This window comes from Chaetomium fimeti (assembly GCF_033439085.1).
Source record: "Chaetomium fimeti strain CBS 168.71 chromosome Unknown B0H64scaffold_14, whole genome shotgun sequence".
Taxonomy (NCBI): Eukaryota; Fungi; Ascomycota; class Sordariomycetes; order Sordariales; family Chaetomiaceae; genus Chaetomium; species Chaetomium fimeti.
The window spans coordinates 44021-70295 of NW_026944342.1; the positions used below are offsets into that span (position 1 = coordinate 44021).

The window sequence follows — 26275 nt, forward strand, 5'->3', positions numbered from 1 at the left end:
CCCAGTGGGTAATTAGGCCCACGATAACTGAGCCAGATCTGTAACCAACGAGGGGAATTTATTTGCTCATTGCGAAGTCGATAACCTTGCTATTTGTTCTAGATGTCCAATTGCGGCGCGAGGCGCTCCAGACATTATCGACGTTATGAGAGACGTTTCGGAAAAACGTTCCTAAGTAGGTAGATGTCCGGCTAATAGTTAGGTAGGTACCTAGGTAAGGTAGTTGTGTAAGGATGGATTCAACTTGGGCTATAACATTAGGTGCTTCACTCCGCAAATTGTGAAGCTCATCGACGATTAGGTACCTGATTTTACATTACTTGCTAAGGGACGTGACATCTTTCCACGTCTTTCTGAACCACTTTTGTTCTACTGTGGCTAGCCCCAAGTTTAGCTTACTTCCAAAATCACACCGAGACATTTAGGCAACAGAGTTCATTCAATTCTTCAGGCGCGATGTTGGAGCTTTTCGTTGTGTTGTTCGGCCACTCTTCAATATGTCTTCCGAAGTAAAGTCAAAGGAGGGAGCAAACAATCAAGTAGCGCTTTGGAAAACATCCAGAGAGAGGGCGAGCCGAATGGTCACGCACAACCGGACCCTCTCACTCCGTAAATTCATTTCTGGTCATGGGTTGTGTGTCTGATTGGCTATACCGGCTAAGTTACACGGCTGTATCACCAGGTGCGAGGTATCGGACTCGCATTTCCTTGGAAATCGTCCTGACGTTTAGAGTTTTCTCCGCAAGTAGTGTGAATCCTTCGAATCCTTTCAGTTATCCGAATGTCACACCGCGAGAGTCGCCACTGTCTCTATGGTCTGATGGTCTTGTGTCTTAGTTAAGAGTGTCTGTCTGTAAGACGACCCTGGTAACGTAGGTAGTAGGTAAGGTCACGGTCAAAAGAAACACAATGGCGAAACAACGCATTTCACAGCGGAGGGGTATATGAACGAAAAGAAACTTCTTGAGCAGAACATGAATCTTTTATTTTCTTGCCTCGAAAGCGATGTCGAGGCTGTGAAGCTCGGTCTTTTTGCATCTCGGACTGGGATCCCTGTCGAGCGTTCTACACTAACAACAAACTAGTATCGAAATGTACGACGATTCGTCTTGGCTGTGACAAGGTGGATGGCTTGTGAGGGATGTTGTGGACGGATGCCGGTGTCGGAAGTTCCGGCCAGAGGGCCGTAAAGCCCAGCATATCAATATATAAAGTATCATCCCGCAGCCGTTACCAAGTGTTTTTTCCCTTCTCTTTATCATCACTCTCTTCACGTTGATATAATCTTCAATTTCTCCAAAGACTCTATTGTCATTCAGATCACTCGTATCCCAAGCCTGTACGTTCGCCGCATGGAGCTATTAATTCATTCGCTGACATCTTCTAGATCACAATGAAGTGCGCCACCATCTTCACCGCGGTCGCTCTGCTGCTCACGAGCGCTATGGCTCTGCCGAACCCGAACGCCGCTCCTGAGGCCAACCCGCAGATCTGCTACTGCAACACGGGTTGCTACGACACTTGCGGACAGAAGGCCTGCTGCTGAGCGATACATTTCTTGGGAGAGGGGATCCGCTGGGCGTCGGTTTGGACAAGCAAGTGGGCATCATGTCACAGACAATTTCACATGTTGTTTGTAGCTACCTTGCGTGGGCTCTCGACCTGTGTGCTATTATATACAAGAAGCCGCTAGCAATCTAGAGTCCCCTGAAATCTTCCCTGAGGGCCCGTGAAAGACGGCCATAGCACGGTAAACAGAGCAAGTGAGATGGGATGCCACCTGTCCGGGGCGTCTTTGTTTGGACTGTATCAGAAAGTTCGCGACACCATTGTAGCTCTACTCTAATTACTCAAACGACGTTCAATGTTAAACAACCGTGCTCTTCCGCCGAGGTGTATCGCCCGAGACTAGCAATAAATCGAACATTTCCAGCGATTGCAGCAGGACTGGATAACCCAGCTCCTTGCAATGGCGACAGAGGACAACGACATCGCCCCGCATATTATCAAAGGCGTCCGTATCAGGTTAGTTTCTAAGGGAGTCCGAAATCACGATACTAGCATAGTCGCTCAGGTCCCCGGCCACGCCGGCGCCTCTCCCATCTCCCCACAGGCGAGTTGCATGATGTCGACAAGGAAGTTTACTCGCGTGTGAAGGGGGACCCGCACCCGGCCAGGCCCCACACGCGTGTACGACTGTATGTTTGAGTACCACGCGGCGGGGGTCATTCGTATCCACGATCTCTATGCATCTGCGCCCTCCAAAACCCCAGACTCAACTCGCTGTGAGGCCCGCGGTGTGGACACGAATCTCGGTCATGATAGCGCTATGAACCGATACGCTGCTCATCGTCTCCCGGCCCGTCAGTTCCAATGTCGTCATCGCTGTCTGGCCATTCGGCGCCCTCAAGCCCCTTGTTCCGGATAGCTAAGGAACCAAGCCACCCAAAGAGTGTGACGCCGGCGAAGAGACCCCAAGCAAGCAGCTCCCCCTTCGGCCTCACTCGTGTTGACAAAGTAAAGAGCCCCCCCGACAAAAACGGCCCGATACTGCGGCCGGCCGCCGAGAGGGTCTGGGCGATGCCGTTGAGCGTGCCCAATGTTTCGTGTGAGGGTGCAGAATTGGTGATCTACTCAGCGGTTAGCCTCCGCCCTCGACATGGTTGACTGGGAGCGGTCAGAACTTACCAACAACATGACGCTGCTGAGCCCCCCAACGGCGCAAATATTCTTGAGCACTAAAATGACTCCCAACTCGCCGTACAGCCAGATCTTGCCCGTTCCTAGCCCAAGTATTGGCTCATTGCCGAGATGGTTGACCCAGGGCATAAGCGCCATGCTGATGGCCATGCCGAGCAACGAGTACCGGTAAGTGCCGAGGTTTCCGATTCGCGTTTTGAGTCTCTGAAACACAAAGAGCTGGAAGAGAATAGTGGCCAAACCGGCCAACGAGAGGCTAACCCCGATTATGCCGGGTCCAAGCTCGCGACCTGTAGGTGCCGGAGAGGAAGCAAATATGGGGTATAGCGAGTTGAAGGAAATGTTTGCGAGTTGGAAGACAAGATACGTCCCTAACACGGCCAATGTGTTCCGGTTGCGAAGTTCGCGAAAGGCCGAGTCCTGTCCCTCAGCGCCCTTGTTGTCACCGTCACCGCCCCGACCGCCTTGGGGCGAAAGGAGCCCCTGTTGTTCGCCGTCGAAATCGGACGCCTCATCCTCATGGTCCGGGCGGCCGTCCAACCCTCCTGACACGATGCCCATTGACCCTGACGGCCGTCTCCCTTGCCCTCGCAGTTTGTTCGATTTTGAGTTCCAGTGTGCTGCGCACCAGTTGCGTGTCTGCTTGAACCAGTCCGAGCTCGGACCAGCGGCGGCACGGTCGAGAGAACCAAGAGTCTCATCGAACCAAATGGCCAGCACCACGACGCTGGAGAGCAGAAGGGCGGCATCCACAATATTGGGAGCTAGAAACGGGTACTTGGTTTGTCCGGAAATTCCCACCAACAAGCCACCCAAGGCAGGACCTGTGATGCTCCCGAGGCTGTAGATGACGGGTAGCCAAGTGAATGCGCTGCTTTGGTTTGTGCGATCTGTGATTTCGCCCAGGCATGTCGGCACGATGGCTGCATTTCCGTTTAGGAGACCCATGGCAACATGTACCATGATCAGCTGCACATATGTGGTGCAGAAGCCAAAGCCAACGAAGCAGCCCATCAGCAAAAAAGTGCCCACCAGCATGGTCGGCTTGCGTCCCACACGGTCCGACAGATAGCCCCACAAGAGATTCGTGGCCAGCTGAGCCAGGGCAAAGGCAGAGGCGAGAAGCCCGACGTATAAGCCCACATCACCGTCCGGGATCTCGTCGAATGAGGCCACCATAGTTGGCAGGTAGGGGCCAATCGAGTTCAGCGCGGTTTGCTCAGCGAGCGAGAGTAGCGCGAGAAGGCTCAATTGCGCCCAGGGCAATGGAGTGATGTATCCGTCTTCAATCTCTCCGTTGAAATCTGCTACCCTCGCTCCCCCGTCCACCGTGACCATCCTCCCTGGCGTCCGGCGCGTCGCGTGGTAGGCCATCGAGATCGCCTGCGTCATGCTCAAGGTTGGAGACGTCGTCGAAGGGCCGGAAAAGGCGTTTGTACCAGGCGCGTGGTTCTCCGGGCGAGCGCTGACCATCAGAAGGGGCGTCGGGCGGCGGGGTCGGAAAAGTGTGGTACTTGGCTGTCGACTGGCGACGAAGCAGGTGGCGAGGTTCTGCGGCGGAACGTTTTCGAGTTCGACTACCGCTGGGGACGGATTCGTCATACGGCGATGGTAACGGGAACGGCTCTCCGGCGTGGAAGGAGCCCGACGCGCGAGAACGGCGTGTCCGAGAGAGATTCGGTCGCGATGTGTTTGTCGGTGCGGCACTCGCTGCGGCGTGGGTTGCGTGGGTTGCGTGCACCATTGCAGAACTGGGCACCCGGACGCGAGCCTGGGTAATGCGTCCTGGTGGCGCGCACGATTGATGGTCGGGACTAATGCGAGACTCGGTCCATCTAGGGCAAACTCCTTTTGTTCCAATTGCGGGTGTTGTTTCGGTGCAGATGATGTCGGAGCGGCGACGAAGGGATGGAGGGGTTCTCGAAACGGCACAGGCGGTTGGTTTTCATCACGCATCGACACTGTATCTTCCGCTTTCCTTCTGACCTACCGAGGGTTAGGGGTTCCGGCCACCACAACGGTGATGTCATCAACCCCTGCGAGATCCCTGACCCCTGTGCCCTTCGGAGCATCATGTCCGGAAATCGGGCGAGGTTAATTTGGGTCTAGAGGCACGTGGGGAAAAAGGCACACGCGGACGAATACAGTCAGGCTTTGTCCGAAACCTGGAAGGATTGAAGTCTCCCGAATTTAACAGCAGCAGTTCTCATCCCCGAAGGAACATTAAGCTCCGGCCTTGCCCAACTACCTTACCTGGCTATCGATTCTAAGCAAAAAGTTACTACGTAGACGGGGCCGTGCTCGACGTTTCCTGCATTGGGGGGGGGGGGGGGGGACAAGTAACACAATTGGAGAAAAGAAGAGCATTGTCCCGTCCTCGCTCGCCTGTCCCAAAACGCAGACAATTCTCTCCTGACTTTCGCGTCCTGCAGTTCCGTTGGGGACAACGACCGAAGATCTAGAATCATTGGCTCCTCGATACCGGGGTAACTCTAAAAGTCTACTTCGTAGAGGAGGAGTTCGATGCTAACGACCTCTTACATAACAGCAGCACATGTGGACCAAGGTCAATATGGGCATTTATTTTCAATTCAGCCCCCGAGTACCTCGCTATGTATTTTGTACATATCTCCGTACCCACGCCGTTACTCCCACCCCTTCCTGCTCTTAGAACACAACCGTCTTGGTGCCGTTCAGGAAAACGCGGCCTTCCGCATACCATTTAACTGCAGCAGCAAGAACCTGGCTCTCGATGTTGGAGCCTTCATCGACCAACGCGTTGGGGTTGATGCTGTGATCGACGCGGGCGACCCGCTGCTCGATGATGGGGCCCTCGTCCAAGTCAGCTGTGACAAAGTGTGCCGTAGCGCCGATAATCTTGACGCCGCGGTCGTAGGCCTGGTGGTACGGCTTGGCGCCCTTGAAAGAGGGCAGGAAGCTGTGGTGGATGTTGATAATGCGGCCGGACATGGCTTCGCAGAGCGTCGGACTGAGTACCTGCATGTACCGCGCCAGGACGACGAGCTCGATATCGTGCTGCCTGATGAGGTCGAGGATTTGCTTTTCTTGGTCCGCCTTGGTCTCACGTGTGACGGGGAGATGGTGAAACTCGATCCCGTAGCTCGACGCCAGGGGGGCGAACTCGGCATGATTGGATACGATCAGAGGGATCTCGATGGGGAGCTGGCCCGCCTTGGCGCGGAAGAGGAGGTCGTTGAGGCAATGCCCGATCTTGGACACCATGATGAGCACCCGCAGCTTCTGAGCGACAGGCCTGATCTTATACGCCATCTTGTACTCCTCCGCCAGCGTGTCAAAAATAGGGCGTAAATGCTCGGTCGATGCCGCAGACTTAGGACTCGGGCCAAAGTGCACCCTCATGAAGAATTTTTCGCTCGTCGGGTCAGAGAACTGCTGCAAGTCCAGAATATTGTGCTGCTCGCGGGCGAAGATGCCCGTCACGGCGTGCACAATGCCAGGCTTATCCGGGCAGGACAGCGTGAGGATCTGATCTTTTGACATTGTTGAAATGCTGGTGTTGATACCGGTGGTTTGCTGTTGAGATATTTCCCTGGCGACCTTGAACGATGCGTCAGAGACCACAATTTAATCCAAAAATCCGGCCTGCTCCAAGATGTGTCCACTCGGTTTAGCCTGAAGCCCGAGGGTTAGGGTAGGCCAGCCCCTGAACCCCTTTCTTCTCACTTCATCTCTGCCTTGTTTGGTTTTTGGTTTGCTTTGAATGGCAGAAGACATTTTTTTTGCCAGGTTCGCCGTCCGGTCTGAGAACCTTTTCGCTCAAATTTAGTCTGATTCATTCGACGCAATCGACATAGTCGTCCACATTTGAGCACACCTCCCAACTTTGTCGCTCGCACATATTTCGGGATTTCGGGATCTGACGGGAAAAGTCGAAAACCACAACAGATGGCGCTGATACTCACCTGTAGACGTATGCCCCTGACAGTGTTGATTGTGCCAAAACTGCGGCAAACCCAATTTTTTTTTGTTTCCAAACGTGTTTAACAATATTGGAATGTAGGTAGGTACCTATTTTACTTCCTTCCACCATTCTCACATCGTGCAGTCAACATCCTATTCGTCTTAAAAGATTCCAATAAGTGTGTTGGGCGGACAAAAGGGCTCACCTTTCGAATCAGTAAGTATCACATAGAAGCTACTCTTGATTGTCTTATACGCACATCCACTAGTAAACAAGAGAAAAGAACGGCGGGTTAATGTATCGCTACGTAGTAACCCACTCACTCAGTACATCCAGAGGAGCCAATTGATGGCAGCGGCATTGTTACTTCGTTAATCGAACTTTGTCAAGACTACCTTATTCCACATTCATTTCCTACACAGAACCTACAGAACTTATAGTACTGCGGGATGTAGCTTAGAGAATACCGACAGCAGCTACAGGCCCGACATACCCCGAATGTTACGTTATTATCTTGTTCCTCATCAGGACCTTTATCAACCAATTCACAGCATTGATGCTGTAATGATCTGTATATAGACAGCCATCGCTCGTCCGGATGACGAGTGGATCGAGGGGATTCGGCGGCCAATAAACATTCCCGGTGGAGGCTTTTCACCTTCCAATTCGAGCGGTAGCGGGCACTGATTCTTGAATCTTACGTATGTGTGTGTGTCACGTTCCCTGATGCCGAATGACTCACTGCCGTTGTCCATGTTGAGAGAGACGGGCCGCCGAAGTCCAGGCTACGGGGTAGTCATTATACACGCCTCTAACGAGGTCGAACCGCGGTTCTTGCTACGAACTATTTACTTCACGAAACATTATCCGACCATATTTCGCCCTTCGCTCTGTTCTCCTACTTGGTCCGATTTACCGCGCACGTCACCCTTTGCAATGCCTCTTTCCCTCCGTCCCGCCGGAGAAGATGATAGTGCCAGCATTGGCCGCGTCGGACAAGCCGCGTTTCAAGACTCTATTTCTGCGGCCTTGTTTCCCGCTCACTTGCACTCCAAATCTGAAACAGGCGATCCTAGGCTCGACGAGGTGCAATGGAGAGCTGCGAGAAACATTAGGAGAATGAGAGAGGGCAAACCGACATATGTAGTCGTGGAGGTTTCGGAAGATGGTGGAGATGGCGATGCGCAGGTGGTGGGTTTCGCTCAGTGGGAATTGCCTTCACAGACAACACCATCGGTAACCGGCAGTTCTGCCAACGAACAACAAGACCCATTCCCCCCGTCCCTCGACGAGAAGATGTTGCGAGAGATGTTTGAGGCGATTGATGAGATGACGACGGTCGCACTCGGGCCGAGTGGACACAGCAATATGTGGTGTAAGTCTACCAGCTGTGAAACCAACCGCTTGATTTCGAAGCCGAGTTGACCAGTAATCCCGGCATTAGATCTGATGTGTCTCGCTATCGATCCCGCGCATCAGCGCCGTGGGATCGGCAAGATGCTCCTGCAACATGGGCTTGACCTAGTGGCGAAGGCTGGTAAAGATGCGTTCCTCGTCGCCACTGCTGAAGGCAGGGGCTTGTACCGCTCGTTTGGCTTTCTCGACGTAGGCAGACCGGCTGCACTGGGCACCACGCCACACTACCCTATGTTGTGGAAAAAGCCCAACGTTGACGCATAGTAACCTGCATCTATTTATTTGTTTGTACATCCTCGCTGCGGGGGCCCAACCACACCACACACACCGCTATCGAGATACGAAGGAAGCAAGAAGAGGAATTTATGTAAACTATCTCCAGTTATAAAAGTCCCTAATATCTAAGCTGCGAGGATCGTGTTATGAGCGTGGGGAGAAGCTGCCTGTAGAATTATATACGGTCTTCCCAGCTGTAAGGTGGGTTGCTTTGGTCTTCGTTCCATCGTTGCTGAACTACGTCCGCATGGTTCACGTCTCGGATGCTCAAAGCAGCACCAGAAGGCCCCCATATTGGGGCGCGGTGATTCCATGTCTCCTCTCCTGTCCACGGGATAGGGTTTGTCGGTAGCATGTGCGATGTCCCGGGGGTGGTGGCCATTGGGAGGGGCGGCAGCAGTGCACCACTGGTGTACTCCCGCTGTCCCAAGGGGGCCAAATCACCCCTTGACGACGGAATGAACATGTTGGAGGTATGTATCCTTTGAGCCCCTTGTACCTGCAGTGTGCTGAACGTATCGATGGCGGCAGGCCGTGTCCCTTGGGTTCCATCAATTATCATCTCGTCGAAGCCATCGTCACCCGGGCCCCACAAGTTACTCGGCAACGAAGAGTGCCGCGGAACTTGGGGTCCTTGGGTGGACTTGTCTTCGTTCGCCTCTCCTAACGCCACCCAAAATTTGGCGATGTCGGAAGGGCTGGCGTCCATGGCGACTAATCCATTCATTACCGCCATTTCGTCTTCGAACGGATTGGGTCCGCTCTCGCGGACTGCTCGGAATGCACCTGGGCTCGGCGGAGCCGAGCACGATGCGAACGTCGAGAACTTCGAGGCCAGGGATGAACCCCCGACGTACCTTTGCGCGTCTCCTTGGCTCCGAATCAAGACTCGTACGGCGTATAATAATTGAAAGACAGCATGCGACGGCAAAGTGCGGTATCTCCCAATTGGGAGGCCCGAAATCCAGGCTTGTGACCATCTTTCGAGTGCGGTATGCTCGGTTTGTATCCCTCCATTCCCTCCGAGTCGGGACTCGAATATGCGCACGTCAATTGTGTTGAGCTGCATAGCAACCGTACCTGTTCCTGTCAGTTCTACCCTCGGTTCCCCTCCAACCTGGTTATTCAAAGGAGCTTACCGTCATCCTTGAGGCTACCGGGCACCTCTCTTCTTAGCTTATCCAAGTAAGCCTGGCACCCAGCCATCACCGCCTCTCTCTCCTGGATTCCTTTATCGTGCTCGAATCCCTCCAGGCCCACTCCGCCGTTTCCACGATTAGCCCTTCCCGGCCGAGGGTCCTTGAGGGCAGTGACTCGTTCAGCCAAGTACTGAATCTTAACGTAATAGACAAGGGCTTCATCCAAGTCGTGTTCTTTGGCGTTTTGTATATTGGCGAGGCACTGTCGGAGGTGCAAAGTGAAGGGGATCGGTGTAAGTTGTTGAAGATGCATGACCGCTCTGCTTTTGCCGTCAACGATTGATCTTATTAAAAAGAAGAGGTAGCGACCACTGGAACGTACGATGACCGCAAATACCATACCCCAAGCAACAGCCTTTGGCCTTCGATCCCCCACTCATCCCCTACTTCATCGCTTTCAGAGAGCTTCTTATTTAGACCAAGGTCGGAAACAAGCGACTCAGCCAGACACAACAAGGTGTTCATATGACTGTGTTTTGCGCAGTGATAGTGATGCCAGCCAAGGATCACGACAATGCCCATGAGCAGGTCCAGAGTGCGTTCGGACTGACGAACCAGTTTGTCGACTATGTGCCTCGTGACTCCTTGCATCCGGGCATGCATAGTCTGTAGGCTGTCAAAGCTCGCAATGACCCGGATGCACATCATGAGGACTGGACGGTGGTTGTTCAGCACCGTAGCTGAAACATGTTCGGGAATGACAACGAACGGATGTTGTGGCATCAACTCAGCGCGGTATTTGGATAGAAGAACCTCGTCTATGTGGTCCCCGCCCCGAAGAAACACCCCTCGAGACTGGCTCAAGGGCGACCGCTGGTTTGGGCTTACGGCCCAGGCGTCAGTGCTAACAGCGAAACAGACGGTTGGTTGCCGGTTTGGTGGTGACGTGGTATCGAAAACCTCTGGATCGTCCAAGGATCCTGAGAATCGGTTGCCGAAAGATGGTGACTCCCGCGCCGTATCACCAGTCATCTGGGGAGATCCATATTCTGGGGTAGAAACCAACGAGTGGAACTCGAAGGAAGAACTTCCGGTGTCCATGCTCCTTGTGTCTATGTTAGCGTGTGCATCAACACATCAACCGAACACTTGGGGCTTACTGCGACGGCCTAAGATGTCGAGTCTTCCTTGGTTTGTGAACCTGATCGGTGCATTGCTTCAACAAGCGCTGGTATCTAGGTTTGGCGATATCAGCCGCAATATCAAACTATCGACCAACGGTACGAGCTCGTCGGCTAGGTAGATAACACCCGAATTTTCATACCTGTCGCACTTAGAACTAGAGTTGTTTAATCGGCCGGAACACTTCGCCTTGGCTGTCGCGCACTGAGCACAGGCGGTACCCCATTTGGTGGTCTGAATGGGTTTGACTCTCATCGTACCGGTTACACGGTGAAAGTAGGTATTTGTGTGAAAGACCAAGGTGGTTTATGGTACCAAGGCGGACTTCAGACGCACGAGGGTCGAAATAGTGGCGGCTCCGTTTCCTCGAGAAACCGGCACGGTCAAATCCGAAAGACGACGTTGGAGGTTCTTGCACATGAAAGAAAGGCATGAGTATCGGCCATATATAGACCGCCGTCCAAAGGCGAACCTTAAATCTAGGGGGTGGCGTCTGTGTGGCATGTCACCTTCCAAGCTGGCGGTTTCCGTTCGTGAACTGAGGTAAGACGTGTGGGGGCGAGAATAGGGCTGAAGCTGGAAACGGGTCTCCCACTCGTTACCCCTGCCGGGAAAGGCACGTCTCACGCTTAACCTGGAGAATCCCCGTGGTCATCACCGCGCCGCCATTGGAATTGGGCGGAGATATACCCGTTGTTGGAAGCCAGACCCTATACCCGGTTGCTGGGCATTTCCGGCGACGAGGAACTCCTTTCCACGCGACGACCAACCTTGATCAATAAAAGTAACGCGGTGGTGGAAGGGGGCGGGGGGCCATAATTGCCCCGTAGAGGCGGGCAAGCAGGATAACTGGTACCTAGGGAGGTAGGTACTTCGTATGTATTGTGGAAGCCCGAGCTGTGACAGACCATTGTCACCATCATGTCACTCGCAGAGTCGCTGCCCCTCGATGGGCCACTTGCTGGGGAGGGAAGTGCCAAGCTCATAAGCGCGCGAAGGGCTCTTGGCGAGAATAGCCAAGTTCAACTGGATTATACGAAGCGGAGAGTTAATGCCCCCAACTTAAAGGGCAGGTATTCTGGATCCCGTGCTGCATACCGTACAGCAAGGCCGGACTTCGCCGGCCGATGAATGGCCAAGTGTTTGGAAACCGCGAGTGAGGGAACCGACCGCCGAAGTACTGCACAAGTTGGTGTATGCCCCGTCGAAACATGTTGAATATGCCCGCATTGGGACATTGCTGGTGCCGCTCGTCAGCCGGAAGGATCCTTGAGACCGCTTGCTCCTGCGGCGAAGCATGGGTGACTTTCCCAACTTTGGGATCAGAGAAGCCCTCTGGTCTCAGCCGCCAACGGCCACGCCGTCCGGTGTCACAACTGCACAAGCTTATCTGGACACTCACCTTTTCTCACCAGTTCTGGAAGGGCCTGTTTCCGAGGCTCTCCGCTTTCAAGCACCCGATCCGGCAAGTGCCCCGGAGCAAGCGTCTCTCATTCCAGCTGCCCTCACCGTGACAAAGGCCGCAACGACCCAGTCCGCCTTGATTGGGGACCACAGACGGGGACCTCTGTCAACACGAGCCAAGTCCCCGGGAATGCTTATTCCCCATCTCTCTGTCTCTGCGGGTGGAGCGACAATCTCAACAAATGGCCCTCGCCCCTTGCTAACAGACTATCACTGAGCGGAGACGGAAGCAGGGAGCCTTCGGTCTTCTCCAATATGGGACCTTGACATCAGCCTCAAATTCCTTGCGGCCCGTTAGCCGTCGTTTCGCGGAACACGCCATTTACCCTGAATCCCCCCGCTACATGTATTGAGTGATGGGAATCTCGCACGTGCTATAGCCACGTCGGAGCCTCCATGTCTGCTTCCAAGCCCTGGACCGTAAAGCAGGCGAAACCGTCGAGGCTATGGTCTATGCTACATGCTGCCGCTCCTTATCCTCATGCGCCTTGCGGCCCTCCTCCCTGAGCTTTTCATCATCTGGGCGGGACAATTCGACTTGAGGCAGCATGAAAAAGGAAATGACAAAAGCCAGTGCGCAAAGGGCTGCACCAGTTATGAATATGATGCGGAACCCTTTTCGGTACGCGGGGATGAGGACACGACGGATTCTGTCGGCCTCCACCTCGGAGACGGTGTCTAGATACGTCTGTGGGTTGCCCAGGAGAGTCTTGCGTGCGTCATGGTCGATGTCGAGAGACCGCAGAGATGCAACCAGGACATTATTGCTACATGACCAGATGAGCACTCTAGGCCTACACCGTGACGACACGAAGTATCACTCACATAATAGTCCCACAAACGGCCAGGCCAATGGTGGCGCCAAGGTTTCTGACGAAGCTGCATGAACTAGTAAGCAAAGGTACCTCAAGGGGTGTCGGCGTAGCTCAGCCACAAACTTACTTTCGGAACGAGGTGACGACAGCCATGTCACGTCTAACCACGCCCGCTTGGACGGCTATCAAAGCACTTTTGCTAAATGTCAGAGTACAAGCCACCCGGGAGTGAGCACGCGGGGCCAGGCATAGACTCACGGCTGCAACGTGTTGCCAACGCCCACTCCAATGAGGATCGAGTACCCGATCTGTTTCCCAACGCCCGTGGTCTCGTCAAGCGTCGACATCAAGCCCAGGCCGACGGCCCAGCAGACCCATCCGAAGAGGATGGACTCGCGGTAGCGGCCGACCCAGTGGACGACAAGGCCGGACAGGGTGCTGCTTGCTGTCTGGACCAGCGTGATGGGCAGCAGCATGGCGCCGGCCCTCGTGGCAGAGTACTCGTACACTAGTTGATAGAAGGAGGGGATGTAGTAGACCTGCACGACAAAGTTCCAGCCGTTGATTGCCATTGTGATGCAAGCCCCGTTCACGATCCTGGACTTGAAAATGTGTACTGCCGGCTGGAATGTCAGGATACACTCCAAGTGGTTGGGGTAAGGCAGGGGGGGAAACCCACGGGGAACAAGAGGGTACCGCGGACCCTTCCATTGCCACAATACAAAGGCGGCGCATACGACGAGGCCGATAACCAGTGTCGCGACGACATGAGCCGACTCCCACGGATATTCACCTCCACCCCAGGTGAGGCCCAGCATCAGAACAATGGTGCCCGCCAAGGCCAGTAGGATGCCGACGAAATCCACGGCCTTGAGCTTCCTGCGAGCATCGGTCAATACATGATCCTACCCTACCCCGTCCCTTACGAGAAGCAAGGCAAGGCAAGGAAGGTACTTGCATTTTCCAATCACCCTGGACCTTCCTCAGCGGCATGAAGAAAACCACGGCCAGGGTGGTAACCACAGTTAGGGGCATGTTGATGCGGAAGATCCATCGCCACGAGTCCCCCGACCTAGACGACAGCGCACCGCCAATCACAGGGCCAATGCCGTTGGCGATGGCTATCACGGCGCCCTTTTTTTAATCGTTATTATTATTGTCATTATCAGACGCCGCGGGTCGGTCGACGAGGCACATTACAACTCACGATGATGCCCTGGTACTTGCCCCTCTCGCGCAGCGGCACGACATCGCTGACGATGAGCTGGGCAACCGTCATCAGCCCGCCGCCGCCGATGCCGGTGAAGGCGCGGAATACGGTCAGCTGCAGCACCGACTGGGCGAGCGACGAAGCCAGGGATCCGAGGAAGAAGACGGCGAGGCCGGCGAGGAGGATAACCTTGCGCGACCAAATGTCCGACAGCCGGCCGTAAAGCAGCTGCCCCACGGTCGAGGTTCTTCCGTGCGGTGACGGGCCTGGTTAGCGCCGTGGACTTGGACGTGCATGTGGGATTGGGTTGCGCCACATGCAATGCGATGACGAGGGAGTCTGAGGCTTACATGAAGTAACCGTTGGCTATCCACGAGACCTGTGAGGTAGACCCCAGGGCATTTCCGATGATGTACAGGCTGGTCGCGAGCGTGGTCTGGTCTATGAGCGCCAGAAGGTCGACGCCCGCGCAGGCGAGGAAGATCTTGCGTCCTCAGTTTGTGCTCGTTTGAGTGTGACGGGCCAGAGGCACGGCTACATACCGTGATGATGGTGCGCTTCGGGACGTAGTTGGTCTGCTCATTGAACTCGTGGGCCCCGGTGGTGTCATTGGAGGTCTTGCTCGTCGCGTTGGGCTTCTCCGCTGGCCCCAAGACCCCATCGGGGGTGTTCAAGTTGGCTTTGTCCATGGTCGCGGTTGTGGCAACATTCGGACGGCGCACAGTTGAGAATTCCTGTCTCCCCCTCCTTCAAATACGACGGAGTTCCCACAAGTCCCGGCTTCAAGTTGCTGAGTGAACCTTGTCGCGCAGCGCGATATGTCGCTACACCGCCCCTACTCCCTTGTCCCACGCATTAATCTCGTCGCAAAAGGCTTGGCTTGTTTGGCTTGTTAGCTAAGGGAATGACGAGCGGCAACAGTGAGTCCCTTGATGGCCACCGCATCCCTTGGTGCCCCCCACGATCAACTTGACCAAGAAGAAAAGGTTTTGTGTCGAAAACTCTGTCGAGGACACCGCCCTACCCATCCCACGCGGCCCTCTTCCTCTGCTTTAGACTTGGAGAACTCGGGAACGTTCCGGTTCTAGGTTGGCGGTCGACCACCACGGGGGACTGGGTAGACTGGCACCTCGATGGCCAGGGATCGGCATTACAACGCTAGGAAAAGCTTATGCTAGGCATGGTTGACACGCCGATCAACCCGCACTGCCGCACCTTGAGGGGCTCAAATTAACGAAGGCATGGAAAACAAAAGCCTAATCGGCCACCGAAAGTGATGTGGGGTGATGGAATAGTGTAGATTCCACGTTCGCACCCCTGTTTTGTACCGAAAAATGCCGCAGTGAGGTAAATACACGGCGCATTTCGGGGGACTCGTGATGGGTGAGTTTGTTGTGGAAGTGTCTTGTGGTGTTGTGTGTGTGTGGGAGAAAGCTACCTACCTATCCAGCCCCTTTCATTCTGAAGAATATCTAAGTAGCAATACTCTCAACCATTTTAAAGAACCTAATATACTACCATTGCTAGTATGTTAACGAGATATTTATACATTTACCATAATAGCTTCGTTAATCTCTATATAACTACATTCAGACTAGGTTTTATCTCCCTATTATTGAGATGTAATATAAAACTATATCGACTAACCTCGAGCTTTCACGAGAAATACCTAAATCTAAAACAAATTAGAAGAATACTTAAAAAGCTACTTATTTCTCTTTGCTTAGTAGATAAGTAGTTATTCTAAATTCATAGATAGAGTCTTAACATAGAGATCAATGATGCCCCAAATATTTAATACTTTATTATTATTAGTTTGGTGAAGTGTAGCTGTATTATAGTTTAGTTTCCTGCAATTTTACGCTGTCCTGGAATATTAGAGCCACCTGTGTGTGTGGGAGGGGTGATGTTGATCTCAGATCACCTCACCACCAAGTCAGGTAGTCGTCCTGAATTTGATGGGCAAGGATAGCTGGTGGCGTCTCCTGGTGCTGGTAAAAGGGGTATGACCGCCGCGGTATACGAATACATCGGTACAGATGTATGCGCACTGGCTCATAGCTGATCTTCAGTGGCAAAGATGCTAGCGTGGGGGCGGACGAGTGTCGACTTGGGTCCCGGGAGGATCAATAGGCTCGAGACCTGTCATGGTGCAAAGAAATTGCCGATCATGGTCTGGATCTATCCGGAGGGATGGGCAGCTGCCCCTTTCTCGGTGCCGTGCCAAATACGACCGTACGACGAACCCTTGGCCTGAGATGTAACTATTGTACATATGCTGTCCAGTTGTGGATACCTTGGTACCTAGAGCACTCGCCCCCTTTATAAAAGCTTCCACCGCGGCCATGTTGCATGACCTTCTCACACATACATGCCTGGCAGATCACAGCAGAGCTCCGTCTTACGCCATGTCGAATCCTCTGAACGTATACAAGGGACCCGACTCCGTCCGGAGCTACTTTCACCCAGAGTCGTCACCGCCGCTACCCCTGGTGGAGATACCCGACCGCCTCAACCCGTACCGCGGGGATGGCGTCCGCATATACGCAAAGATGATGTCGATGCATCCGGCAAACAATGTTAAGTCCATGCCAGCTCTGAATCTCCTCGAGAACGGTGTCGAGAAGGGCAAGACGAAGACGGTCATCGAGTACAGCTCGGGGTCTACAGTGATTTCCATGTCGCTGATCGCCCGCGTCTTTTACAATCTCGCTGATGTGCGAGCGTACCTGAGCAACAAGACGTCCCCGGCTAAGCTCCGCATGATGCAGTTTTTCGGCCTTGACATGTATAGCCCCCTGCCTCTTTCGATTGAAGCCGGTCTAAACTGACGCCGAGGGCACATGCAGAACGCTGTTTGGCGGTCCGTCGCAACCCGAACCCCACGACGAGAGGGGGGGCATCCGGGCTGCCGAGAGGGAAGCCATGGAAGACGACTCCAAGATAAATCCCAATCAATACAATAACGACGACGTTGGCTCCCCAGAAGAACAAACAACCTGAGCTTCATCCCGACGGCTGCTGACGCTGAGACATGGAATTGGTAGAACTGGAAGTCGCACATTCGGTGGACCGGCCCTCAAATCCTCCGCCAGCTACCGGAGATCAACGTGCTATGCGCTGGAATGGGGACCTCGGGTAGGGATTGGTGCTCTCAGATACCCTCGAGACTGCTGCATCTGCTAACCAAGGCATGCTACTAAGGGACCATGACGGGCTTGGGAACGTACTTCAAAAAGGCCAAGCCTACCGTCTTCCGTGTCGGGTACGTCCATGTCATGTTATTAAAGTCGGTCGTCGAGGGGAGCAAGGTACGAACTAACCACACGCGTGCATCACAGAGTATGCACCGCACCCGGCGACCGCGTTCCGGGCCCGCGCTCGCACGCGCTCCTCGCTCCCGTACAATTCCCCTGGAAGTCGTCCGTAGACCACCTCGAAGAGGTCGGCTCGCACGATTCCTTCGCGCTGTCTCTGAGCCTCTGCCGCGAGGGCCTCGTGTGCGGTCCGTCGTCCGGGTTCAACCTCAAGGGTCTCTATAAGTTCATCGCCAGGCGCAAAGCCGACGGGTCGCTGGCCGAGCTGGCTGGCGAGAACGGCGAGGTCCACTGTGTCTTCCTGTCCTGCGACCTGCCGTATCAGTATATGAGCGAGTACTTTGAAAGGCTCGGGGCCGAGTACTTCCCCATGATCCAGAACGAGGTGCGTGTACTGAGGTCGCCGTTGTCAGGGTTGGGTGACGGGAGGAAATTGACTTGGTTTCTAGCACTTGGCCAAGGTGGACATTTACAGGTACGACGACGAATGGGAAAAGGAACCCGCCGCGGCTCTCGACTTGTTTTTCACACAGGACGATATCCTGGCAGACGCGCTATTCCCGGTCACGTCCAAGGTCAAGCCGCAGCCCCAGACCTCCATCATCGACTTCCGGCAGCCTCTCGATTTCCACGACTTCCACCTGCCGGGCTCCGTCAACGTGCCTTTCGTGCACGAGGACACGCCTAGTCCCTTCTCTGAGCCTCGCGTCCTCGAGTCACTCTGGGAGAGGTTGGAGGAGACATTCAAGGCGCCCAGCACGGAACTCCGGGAGCTGTTTCAGGGCAGACGGATCTTGCTTCTTTGCTATGATGGGGACAGCGCGAGAGTGGCCACGAGTGTTCTCAGGGCCAAGGGACACGAGGCGCATAGTATCAAGGGCGGGTTCAGGGCCCTGAGGAAGCTGAGGGGGAGGGCTGACGGCGAGTTTTATGCCAAGGACAAACCCAGCGCAGAGCCTGAGCCCATTGCGGCGCGTCTTCCGGGTCTCAGCCCTGTTGCTGCGCAGGTCGTTTGACCGGGGGCATGATTTATGTGGCAGCTACCTAGTCTATAGGATCGGGGTATAACCAAGTACATCTCAGCTCGCTCTGGCAAGATCCTGAGGCCAAACACCGGTAATGTGGAATCCCATCACGCTAATAACGCGAGAAAACCGCTGGACGCATCTTGGTTTTCTCTGTGTAAGAAAGCGCATTTCCGACTACCACATTACGCTGGTCCAACCACCTGTTTGACGCCGGACTTTTCTGATGGCGTGACGTCGCCTGGGGTTTGCTGCCCCTGGACTATTTGAGCGTGGAGTGTCTTGGGGTGCGACTTTCCGGTGATGTCCAGATAAATGCTCTTGACCGTTCTAGCAAGCGTCTTGCGGCTCTCGAAGACGGGGAAGAGGCCGACACCAATAAAGGAGCAAAATATCCAGATGATGCCCACGGTAACCCAGCCGGTAAAAAAAGGTTTGCTGAAAATATAACCCGTTCCGTACATCGGCATGGGCCACAGGACCAAAAATGCCAGTGTCTAGAAGGAGTTGTGTTAACTAGGATCCCCATCGTAAGCGGGGAAGTCGGCACCGCTAGACTCACCATGACAACGGTTGCGGTCTTGCTGATCTTGCCTGCGCGTTTCAACTTTTTCTGTTCTTCCTCGAACTCGGCGCCGGTCTCTGCGTGCCCGCCGCGGACTTCTTCGACGTTCAAGCCGGCAGCATCTGTTAGTTCATGGTCGTCACCCCTCCGGATGTCCATCATCGACTTCCAGTCGTACTTATCAATGCCGAAGATCAACGTAAAAATGGCAACCAGAACGACGGGGGAGAGCAGGGCAGCAACGTTGCCTGCCAGCATCGGGTTGTTGGAGCCAGTGCATACCACTCCCAAGTTGCCACACTCCCTCTTGGCCGTAACGAGCCATGCGATAAGAGCACAAGCAAGGCCGAGGATGGGCGAGAGGGAAGCCGCCCACTTGTTTTGGCCGGCCCTAGCTCCAAGGTTAGCAACGGGCGTGCTCTTTTTAGATTAGGAAGAAAGGTGTTAGTTTAAGCCTTACCAAACTAGTGTGAGAGTTGCAGGCAGCACCGCAGCGGAGATGACTACCCCCATCATCAAGTACAAATAGCCCATCGAGATGCCGGCATACCAAAGCCCGACGGAAAAGGTAGCGATGAAGAGGCCGTAACCAACAACCACAGCGTGACTCGTGTATATGAGTCTCTTGCCGCTGGCCGAGGGGTTGAAATACGTGCGGTACAGATCGTAAGTGCAGATTGTGCTGACGGCGATCAGCTGGCTCGACGTGGCGCTGGTAACAGCCATGAAAACGATGAGGAGCGTTCCGATGGCGCCCCCCTTGCCGAGGAGGGCAACTGCGGCATACGGGAGAACGAGGCCAGCGCTCACATCGGCGTCGGCCATGCGGTCGGGGTACGTGGGGAACCAGGGGGTGTTCTCCATGGCCAGTGCTGTCAGGCCCATCGTCGTGGCGGTCAACCAAGGGATAGCGAACCAACAAATACCCCCCAAGATGTAACCAGGCAAAGCATGAACCGGCGACGCTGCGATCGCCTTGTTATAGTAGCCATTATCCAAAAACACCGTACCGAAGTTGCCTGTTATTTGTCATTTATCAGCTCAACGAACGTTCTGGACTGGGGGAGGAAAGGGGGGTTGGGGAGGAAAGGGGGGGCGGGGAGGGGGGACATACCGACGATGTTGATAACGAAGAAAATGGCACCCTCACGGGACTGCATCGTGAGGTAACTACCATCTTTGTTTCCCTCGACTGGGTGACGGGCGGCAGCCTGTACTAGTAAATCATAAACGGCGGCAGGGGAACCCAACACGTCGTGCGAGGCATAGGCGGTAAGCGAAAAGACGATGAGAATGATAAGCAGGATGAATGTGTGGGCCCAGTCGGTCAAGATAGTCGCTTTCAGACCGCCGACCATCGTGTAAGCCACCACACCCACAGGGAGAAGGTAAACTGCATCTGCTATCAGCTGTTTGCGTCGAAACTGTGGGAATGGAAATGACTTACTCGCAGCAATGGTGTGCATGCCAGTCAAGGCGTTGACCGTGGCTGAGCCACCAACGATCAACATGAGAGACACCAAGATGTTTGTCGCCAAACCAAAAACGAGGAACACAATGTGGGCGAAGGTGCCGTATCGTGCCTTGATAATCTCGAGGTACGTGTGGGCGTTGGGCGCGCGCCTCTTGAGCTCGATGGCCAGGGTAGCGAAGAGGAGGATTTGGACCGTGGCACCAGACGCGTACCAAAACGGACCAGACACTCCATACCGATAGCAGACACCGGTACTTTGGAGCAGCGTAGCTGCCCATGTCCATGACGAGACGACAGCTGATGCGACTAGGCCTGATTTGACTGTGCGGCCGGCCGTGTTAAACATCTCAGATGTCTGAAGCTCTCGGTTGTACCGGCGTAGAATGAAAGTAACGAGTATCATGCCTGAATTTCTGTTAGTATCCGGCAATTCTTCAAGGCGACGGTCCCTCAAGGAGGCCAAGTTTGTGTCACCGTACCCAACGCAAACGCACCCCCCAACCCGAGCACAATCCCATAGCCCACCCCCTGGCCGAGAGCGGCGTTGGCAATGTGGTCTTTGTTTGAGGGACCGTGGTCCATTTTATATGTGCGAGGACGGCTTGGTGTGCCGGCAATACGAAGATCGGAGTTCGTCTGGCTGGAGCCCTGCTGTCTTAGGGCGAGAGAAAGAGAAGTTGCGGATGTGATATACCAACTACCTACGGCCTCTAGCTTCAACAACGACCCCGACAACCGGAAGTAGAGCAGCAGCCGGCTAGTTATCTTGCATTATCGCCATTGGGGGGTCCAATCATGGGGGTAAGCCCCGGCCACCATGGAAAACAGCTCCTCGACCACGACCGTTCGACAGGGCTGCTCGGGCGGCTGTTACCCACCTCCATCACCCAAGACGCACAAGGTCTGGGGATATTATCGCAATGTACCGGCCCCCACATCCCAACATCTGCATGCGACGTAGAAGGCGTGGCAATCTGCCTTATCGCCGCTGCGTCATCACAAATGGGGTTAGCAAGAGCGAGATTTGACGCCGGGGCCATTGAAAGAACCCAGCTGGACGGGTCTTTGGGGCCGTTGGGATGCACCCCAGCCCCATCGGCATGCAGGTTGTTGGTGGGTGGGAAAGCGACCGCACTGCCGACGCTATCAGACGAGAGATAAGGGAAACAAACGAGCGAAGTGAACGCTACCCTACCCTGGTCAAGCAACATGACCGCAATGGTGACAATTGAAGTGGTCTGTCTCCCTCAGTCAAGCTCCCTCCCTCCCGGACAGTTGAAGGGCCGGTTGAAGGTTCAAAATCAGTTCATTCTTACTTCAAGCCTTTCAGGTGGTGGTGGGACGCGTTCTCGGCGTTCTGTTGTGCCCGCCGCGATGGCGATACACGAACGGAGGAACTCGGCAATCAGGGCGATGGATATCTGTCACGGTTCTGTCGATGCTTACTTGATGGTATTGGCGAACCACCGTCTCCGATTTCACAGGGGCGGAGAGATAAGGGAATTGGCGCTGCGGCGATGACGCACAAAGATAAGACCCTGACGGGCAAACCCGGCAGGCCAATTGGCATGTGGGAGGATTGTGGGTTTGAAGACATCAATCCCCGATTGTGGGACGTAAGACAATATCATAATTTATGAAATCCAAAAACAAGCTCTTGAGCGGGCACGTCACGCTTGAAGACCGATTAACGGCGGGAAGCACCGCGGCAGAAAACGGCAGAAAACAGCCGAACTCTGAAGGAAAGGAAGAAATCAAGTAAGAAGTCGGGCAAAAGAGAAGTCGAGCAAAAAAGAAAGGAAATGATAGAACAAGTAAAATAAAAGAAGTACGGGTATATATAGTTCAAGTTTCCAGACTGTTCGATATACCTAGGTGAGAGTTACCATATTGAGAATGTTGATAACACGGTTACCTTGTAAACGTACGGCTGTAATTAGGAGAAGTGCTGAGTTGACATCTGGCTGTGCGGCGAATCTGTAGTGTTTGGAGTTGGTGATGGTGAGAAGCCCGGAATGCCGATTGTGTAGGTATTTGTCGCTTGTGTGTTTTGACCCGGATGCGTGTCCCTCCCTTGTGGTCCAGACTAGATCCAACACATGTACCTACCAAGCTGTTGTACGGAGTGTTGGTCAATGTTGTAGGGCACAGTCTTAGTTGCTATATTGATATATTAATTAACAACTACCATTACTTCCATTTTGAGGTTAAAGAAGAGGTTGTAGGCCGTTTGGTGTAAGGCGTTGTTTTCCGAAAGTCGATTTGACGAAGGTTGGGGTATGAGACAAGTATCAGTTCAAGTTCTAATACCTTCCCCCTGTACCTAGGTAGGTAGCGAGCCTGGCTAGCCTTGTAAAAAGAAAAAAAGAAAGAAAAGAAAGAAAAACAGCTCTAAGTATAGAAATAAAAGAAGCCGAAAAGTAATTACATTAATATCTATTAAAAGCCAGGCGAAATTATTTGTGTTTTATTCGTTTGCATTTAGTTTTACTAGATTTCTTTTTTTTCTTGTTCTTTTCTTATTCTTTTCTTATTCTTTTCTTATTCTTTTCTTATTCTTTTCTTATTCTTTTCTTATTCTTGTTCTTTTATTCGCTTCATCTTATTCGATTTGTTTCATTTGTTTGTTTCTCGTTTATTTCTTCTACTTCTGGTACAAGGCATCTTGGGTTCTAGCAACCTTGCCACCGTATAAGTTGCTTACTAGAAATCCTCAGGTCGTTCTTCGTCACCACTCGACAAGAAAGTGACAAAATTATGTAATGGCGCTCTCGAACCGGACGGCGGGATGGGAGCTCAGTTATCCGTCCCACTTCCATGATCTCGGGATCTGAACCTGAAAGTGACAATGACTTTCAGACGGCATCTCCGGGATCTGACTCGGAAAGTGACGATGATGTTGAGACCAGCGAACCATTACCCACCCTGAGCGATATCGAAGATGGCGTGATATACGAGCGTGACGTCGACGTTCAGAGAGCTGACGAGAATGGTGTGCTGATCCCATGTGAAAACGAGGTACGTTGGAATGTGTATTTAAAACGTTCAATCCTTTGGAAGCCCGCTTCCTCGAATTAGGCGCGGCAAGGTTATTTTGGGAGCTCGCTTCCTCAAGCTGGGTCGAACAGCTTACACTCCAGACGCTCGCTCCCTTGGCCTGATTTCTAGAGCAACTTGATTAACCAAGCATAGAATACCGATGTCCTAGATACCAACAATCCATTGGTAGACGAGTCGCCCATCGTTTCTGTCGTCCGATTTGACACCGTCGTGACCAAATTCTGCCATTTTCTCGTTGCATGGTGTCGTGACATCGCCTGGTCCCAGTTCCAGGAGCTCGATAATGACCAGCCCATTTGCGTCTCGGCCTTCATCATTCTTTTCAACTCCGATCCGGATATTCTCGCACAGCGAGTCTTGGCCTACGTCCCATCTTCGGTCAAAGCGATCCTCAGACGAGCCAACCTATCACCTCACGATCTCTTGCCATTACTTTCCGCAGAGTCACACCGAGATGGCGGCTGTTACATCAATATTGCAACCGGCACTACGAAAGTCGATCCGCATCCTCCACCTTCAGTGGGTGCTTACGTCGGATCAAGTATGGACCAGAGGGGCGGGACGCAATTCCGGGTTGCCACACACCAAAAGATGATAAGGCAACGACGTGCTGGAAAGATTACGCAGGCGAATACTTCGAAACAATATAAGTTCGTAGCGCAGCTACATGTCGACTCCAAACAGGGCACACCGCTCAGCAAGACCGACGGCGTGACGCCATAGAACAGCCTGCGAGGCTATGATCAATCAGGGGCGTCCCCCCGGCCCGGGGCGTCCCCTGGGCGAGCCGAACGGCTCTGGATTGTCAACTGTGTACCCCGCGAAAGGAGGCGGTGGCGACAGCGATGCAGGCAGTACAACGCTGTCGAAAGGCGCATAGTGCTAGAGATGCTGTATGGGCATTACTCTGTATATTAGACCTAGCTCAGCACGTCCCCACACGCTATTAGGCATCTGGCGCGTCCGCTACGCGGCCGCGCCCCCGGACGTTAAGCGTAAACAACAACAACAACAATGTCGACTCCAAATTCGTTATCATCGCGAGCATGCCCCTTGAGGGTAACCGTACCATCTGCCTCCTCCTCGAAGCAGTTTTCCAGGCATACCTCAACATCGTAGGAGATACCACGGCAGTACGGCAATGGCATCGGCCAGCTGTCCTCCTCTTCATCGCGAAAATGCGGGCAGACACATCGATTCCCCTTCCAGACTTCTCCGCCTACGGCCTCAATGCGGCGTGGTCACTAATGCAGGGAGGCTTTAGCATCCCAAAGGCCATCCGAGACCAAGGTTGCAAGGTCTGCGGAAAGAAGAATAAGCGGATGTCGCGGGAACGGGCTCGGAGATGGAAATCGGGATAATCCAGGCCGAACGGAGCACAACAGATCACGAGTTCGTTCTTCCAACACCTGGCTGGTATTTGGAGGTTGCACACATCATGGAGGAATGATTCGTGACAAAACTAACTCAACCATGGAGAAGGGCGAACCTGCAACAACTCTCCAGATCTCGAGCCCGTTGAGGTAAGCCACCCGGCCTTCCCGTCCCCGCAGCGGTTCACTAATGGCCAGGAGCACGAAAAGAGCTTCTTTTAGTTGTGATATTGCCAGTCTTTCGGCTCGCCTTTCAAGCAAATTATGACATGTCTAGCCACCCGGGAGCAAGATAGGTAGTTCAAGTTCTAACTTCCATCTTCCGCACCTGGCTGGCTCGCCTGCTGTTTCCATGCTGGCCGCAACCCTTGGGGAGGCCCGGGAATTACCCATGGGTACCCTAACCCCTTGGGCACCGCGATCCGAAGAAGAAAAGCCGCGCTCTAACTGCAGAAATAGAATAGATCGCAAGGTAACTCTTTGTTATTAAAAGCTTTTTCTTTTTTTCTTTTTTTAAAAGAAAAAGAAAAAAAAAGGAAAGAAAAAACTAGGCCTATCCCATTTACCTTTCTTTTCCTAGGTTTCTTTCTTTAATTCCCTTTTTCAATCTTTTTCTTCGACCGCTTTTACTTGATTTCTTTTTATTTACCCATCTTACTCGGTTTCTTTTTTTTACTTATTTTACTTGGTTCTTCATTTATTTCTTTTTGCTTGATATTTTGTTCGATTCCTTTTGCTCGTTCTCACAACTAATGATCCCTCTTGCTACTTTGTCCGACGACAGGGAGCATATCGCATCTAGGTACTTACTTCGTCGTTCAAACTTGTTAGCTTCGAGGTGTCCCTCTCTCAAAACACCACAATTCTGGCACATAAGCGTGATCTCCGAGTCGTCCTAGTCGTCAGGATCTCGTTCGGTACCGAATAGGGTGCGAAAGAGTTTGCAGTCCAGGCAGCGGCGCTCCAACCCAAAGCCTTTGAACTTCTGGCCGTCGGTATGTTCTTCGACGCCGCACCAAGCACACCCGCCATGGTTCCTCGCATCTTCTTCGGCCGATAGTGCGGGTGCTCCAGCGTTTCTCCGCTTCAAGACCAAGTCTCGGAAACAATATCGGCATTCAGAGGTATTGCGGGAACCAAAGAATCGAACGCGTTTGTGGCCGCGCTTTCGGTGGCAGCGGGCACATGGCCTTTGGCGAGCCAGACTGGGTTCGCCAGTTTCGCATCAAGCCAGTGTGTTTGACACAGGCGCGTCCCAAAATGTCGCCCGGACCAGAAAGGAACATCGGCCTTGTTCCGGTTGGAAGCAACGAAAC

The 26275-nt window shown here is 53.4% G+C and overlaps 9 protein-coding genes across 9 annotated transcripts; 4 read left to right on the forward strand and 5 right to left on the reverse strand.

Annotated features, from left to right (window-relative positions):
- Positions 1-497: 497 nt before the first annotated feature.
- Positions 498-1546, forward strand: B0H64DRAFT_447293 (uncharacterized protein; the record flags this gene model as incomplete). The annotated part of the gene is made up of 2 exons (XM_062806986.1): positions 498-509; positions 1388-1546. The coding sequence occupies 2 exons, from the start codon at positions 498-500 to the stop codon at positions 1544-1546; spliced, it is 171 nt and encodes a 56-aa protein (XP_062653737.1).
- Positions 1547-2327: 781 nt separating this feature from the next.
- On the reverse strand, positions 2328-4772 carry B0H64DRAFT_421086 (MFS general substrate transporter-like protein; the record flags this gene model as incomplete). Its single annotated transcript, XM_062805510.1, has 4 exons — positions 2328-2630; positions 2689-4004; positions 4036-4410; positions 4691-4772. 4 exons carry the CDS (start codon positions 4770-4772, stop codon positions 2328-2330), a joined length of 2076 nt encoding a protein of 691 aa, XP_062653738.1.
- Positions 4773-5018: 246 nt separating this feature from the next.
- B0H64DRAFT_412832 (formyl transferase) lies at positions 5019-6294 on the reverse strand. Its single transcript, XM_062804951.1, has 2 exons — positions 5249-6294; positions 5019-5186 (listed from the first exon to the last, which is right to left on the reverse strand). Exon 1 carries the CDS (start codon positions 6220-6222, stop codon positions 5368-5370), a length of 855 nt encoding a protein of 284 aa, XP_062653739.1. The 5' UTR covers positions 6223-6294; the 3' UTR covers positions 5019-5186; positions 5249-5367.
- Positions 6295-7579: 1285 nt separating this feature from the next.
- On the forward strand, positions 7580-8323 carry B0H64DRAFT_332590 (acyl-CoA N-acyltransferase; the record flags this gene model as incomplete). The annotated part of the gene is made up of 2 exons (XM_062801060.1): positions 7580-8018; positions 8088-8323. The coding sequence occupies 2 exons, from the start codon at positions 7580-7582 to the stop codon at positions 8321-8323; spliced, it is 675 nt and encodes a 224-aa protein (XP_062653740.1).
- A 187-nt stretch (positions 8324-8510) lies between these two features.
- Positions 8511-10506, reverse strand: B0H64DRAFT_332524 (uncharacterized protein; the record flags this gene model as incomplete). Its single annotated transcript, XM_062801055.1, has 3 exons — positions 8511-9415; positions 9475-9794; positions 9857-10506. The coding sequence occupies 3 exons, from the start codon at positions 10504-10506 to the stop codon at positions 8511-8513; spliced, it is 1875 nt and encodes a 624-aa protein (XP_062653741.1).
- A 1864-nt stretch (positions 10507-12370) lies between these two features.
- On the reverse strand, positions 12371-14917 carry B0H64DRAFT_60899 (major facilitator superfamily domain-containing protein). The gene is made up of 9 exons (XM_062808503.1): positions 14688-14917; positions 14496-14629; positions 14143-14392; positions 13894-14069; positions 13615-13814; positions 13194-13551; positions 13063-13128; positions 12946-12999; positions 12371-12887 (listed from the first exon to the last, which is right to left on the reverse strand). The coding sequence occupies exons 1-9, from the start codon at positions 14832-14834 to the stop codon at positions 12572-12574; spliced, it is 1701 nt and encodes a 566-aa protein (XP_062653742.1). The 5' UTR covers positions 14835-14917; the 3' UTR covers positions 12371-12571.
- Positions 14918-16553: 1636 nt separating this feature from the next.
- On the forward strand, positions 16554-18478 carry B0H64DRAFT_332536 (tryptophan synthase beta subunit-like PLP-dependent enzyme; the record flags this gene model as incomplete). The annotated part of the gene is made up of 6 exons (XM_062801056.1): positions 16554-16933; positions 16995-17118; positions 17193-17283; positions 17350-17410; positions 17487-17847; positions 17912-18478. The coding sequence occupies 6 exons, from the start codon at positions 16554-16556 to the stop codon at positions 18476-18478; spliced, it is 1584 nt and encodes a 527-aa protein (XP_062653743.1).
- Positions 18479-18672: 194 nt separating this feature from the next.
- Positions 18673-21108, reverse strand: B0H64DRAFT_421092 (Sodium:solute symporter family-domain-containing protein; the record flags this gene model as incomplete). Its single annotated transcript, XM_062805511.1, has 6 exons — positions 18673-18984; positions 19050-19443; positions 19513-20071; positions 20167-20445; positions 20500-20931; positions 21006-21108. 6 exons carry the CDS (start codon positions 21106-21108, stop codon positions 18673-18675), a joined length of 2079 nt encoding a protein of 692 aa, XP_062653744.1.
- A 2235-nt stretch (positions 21109-23343) lies between these two features.
- Positions 23344-25028, forward strand: B0H64DRAFT_436791 (uncharacterized protein; the record flags this gene model as incomplete). Its single annotated transcript, XM_062806206.1, has 3 exons — positions 23344-23544; positions 23719-24105; positions 24537-25028. 3 exons carry the CDS (start codon positions 23344-23346, stop codon positions 24945-24947), a joined length of 999 nt encoding a protein of 332 aa, XP_062653745.1. The 3' UTR covers positions 24948-25028.
- Positions 25029-26275: the final 1247 nt, after the last annotated feature.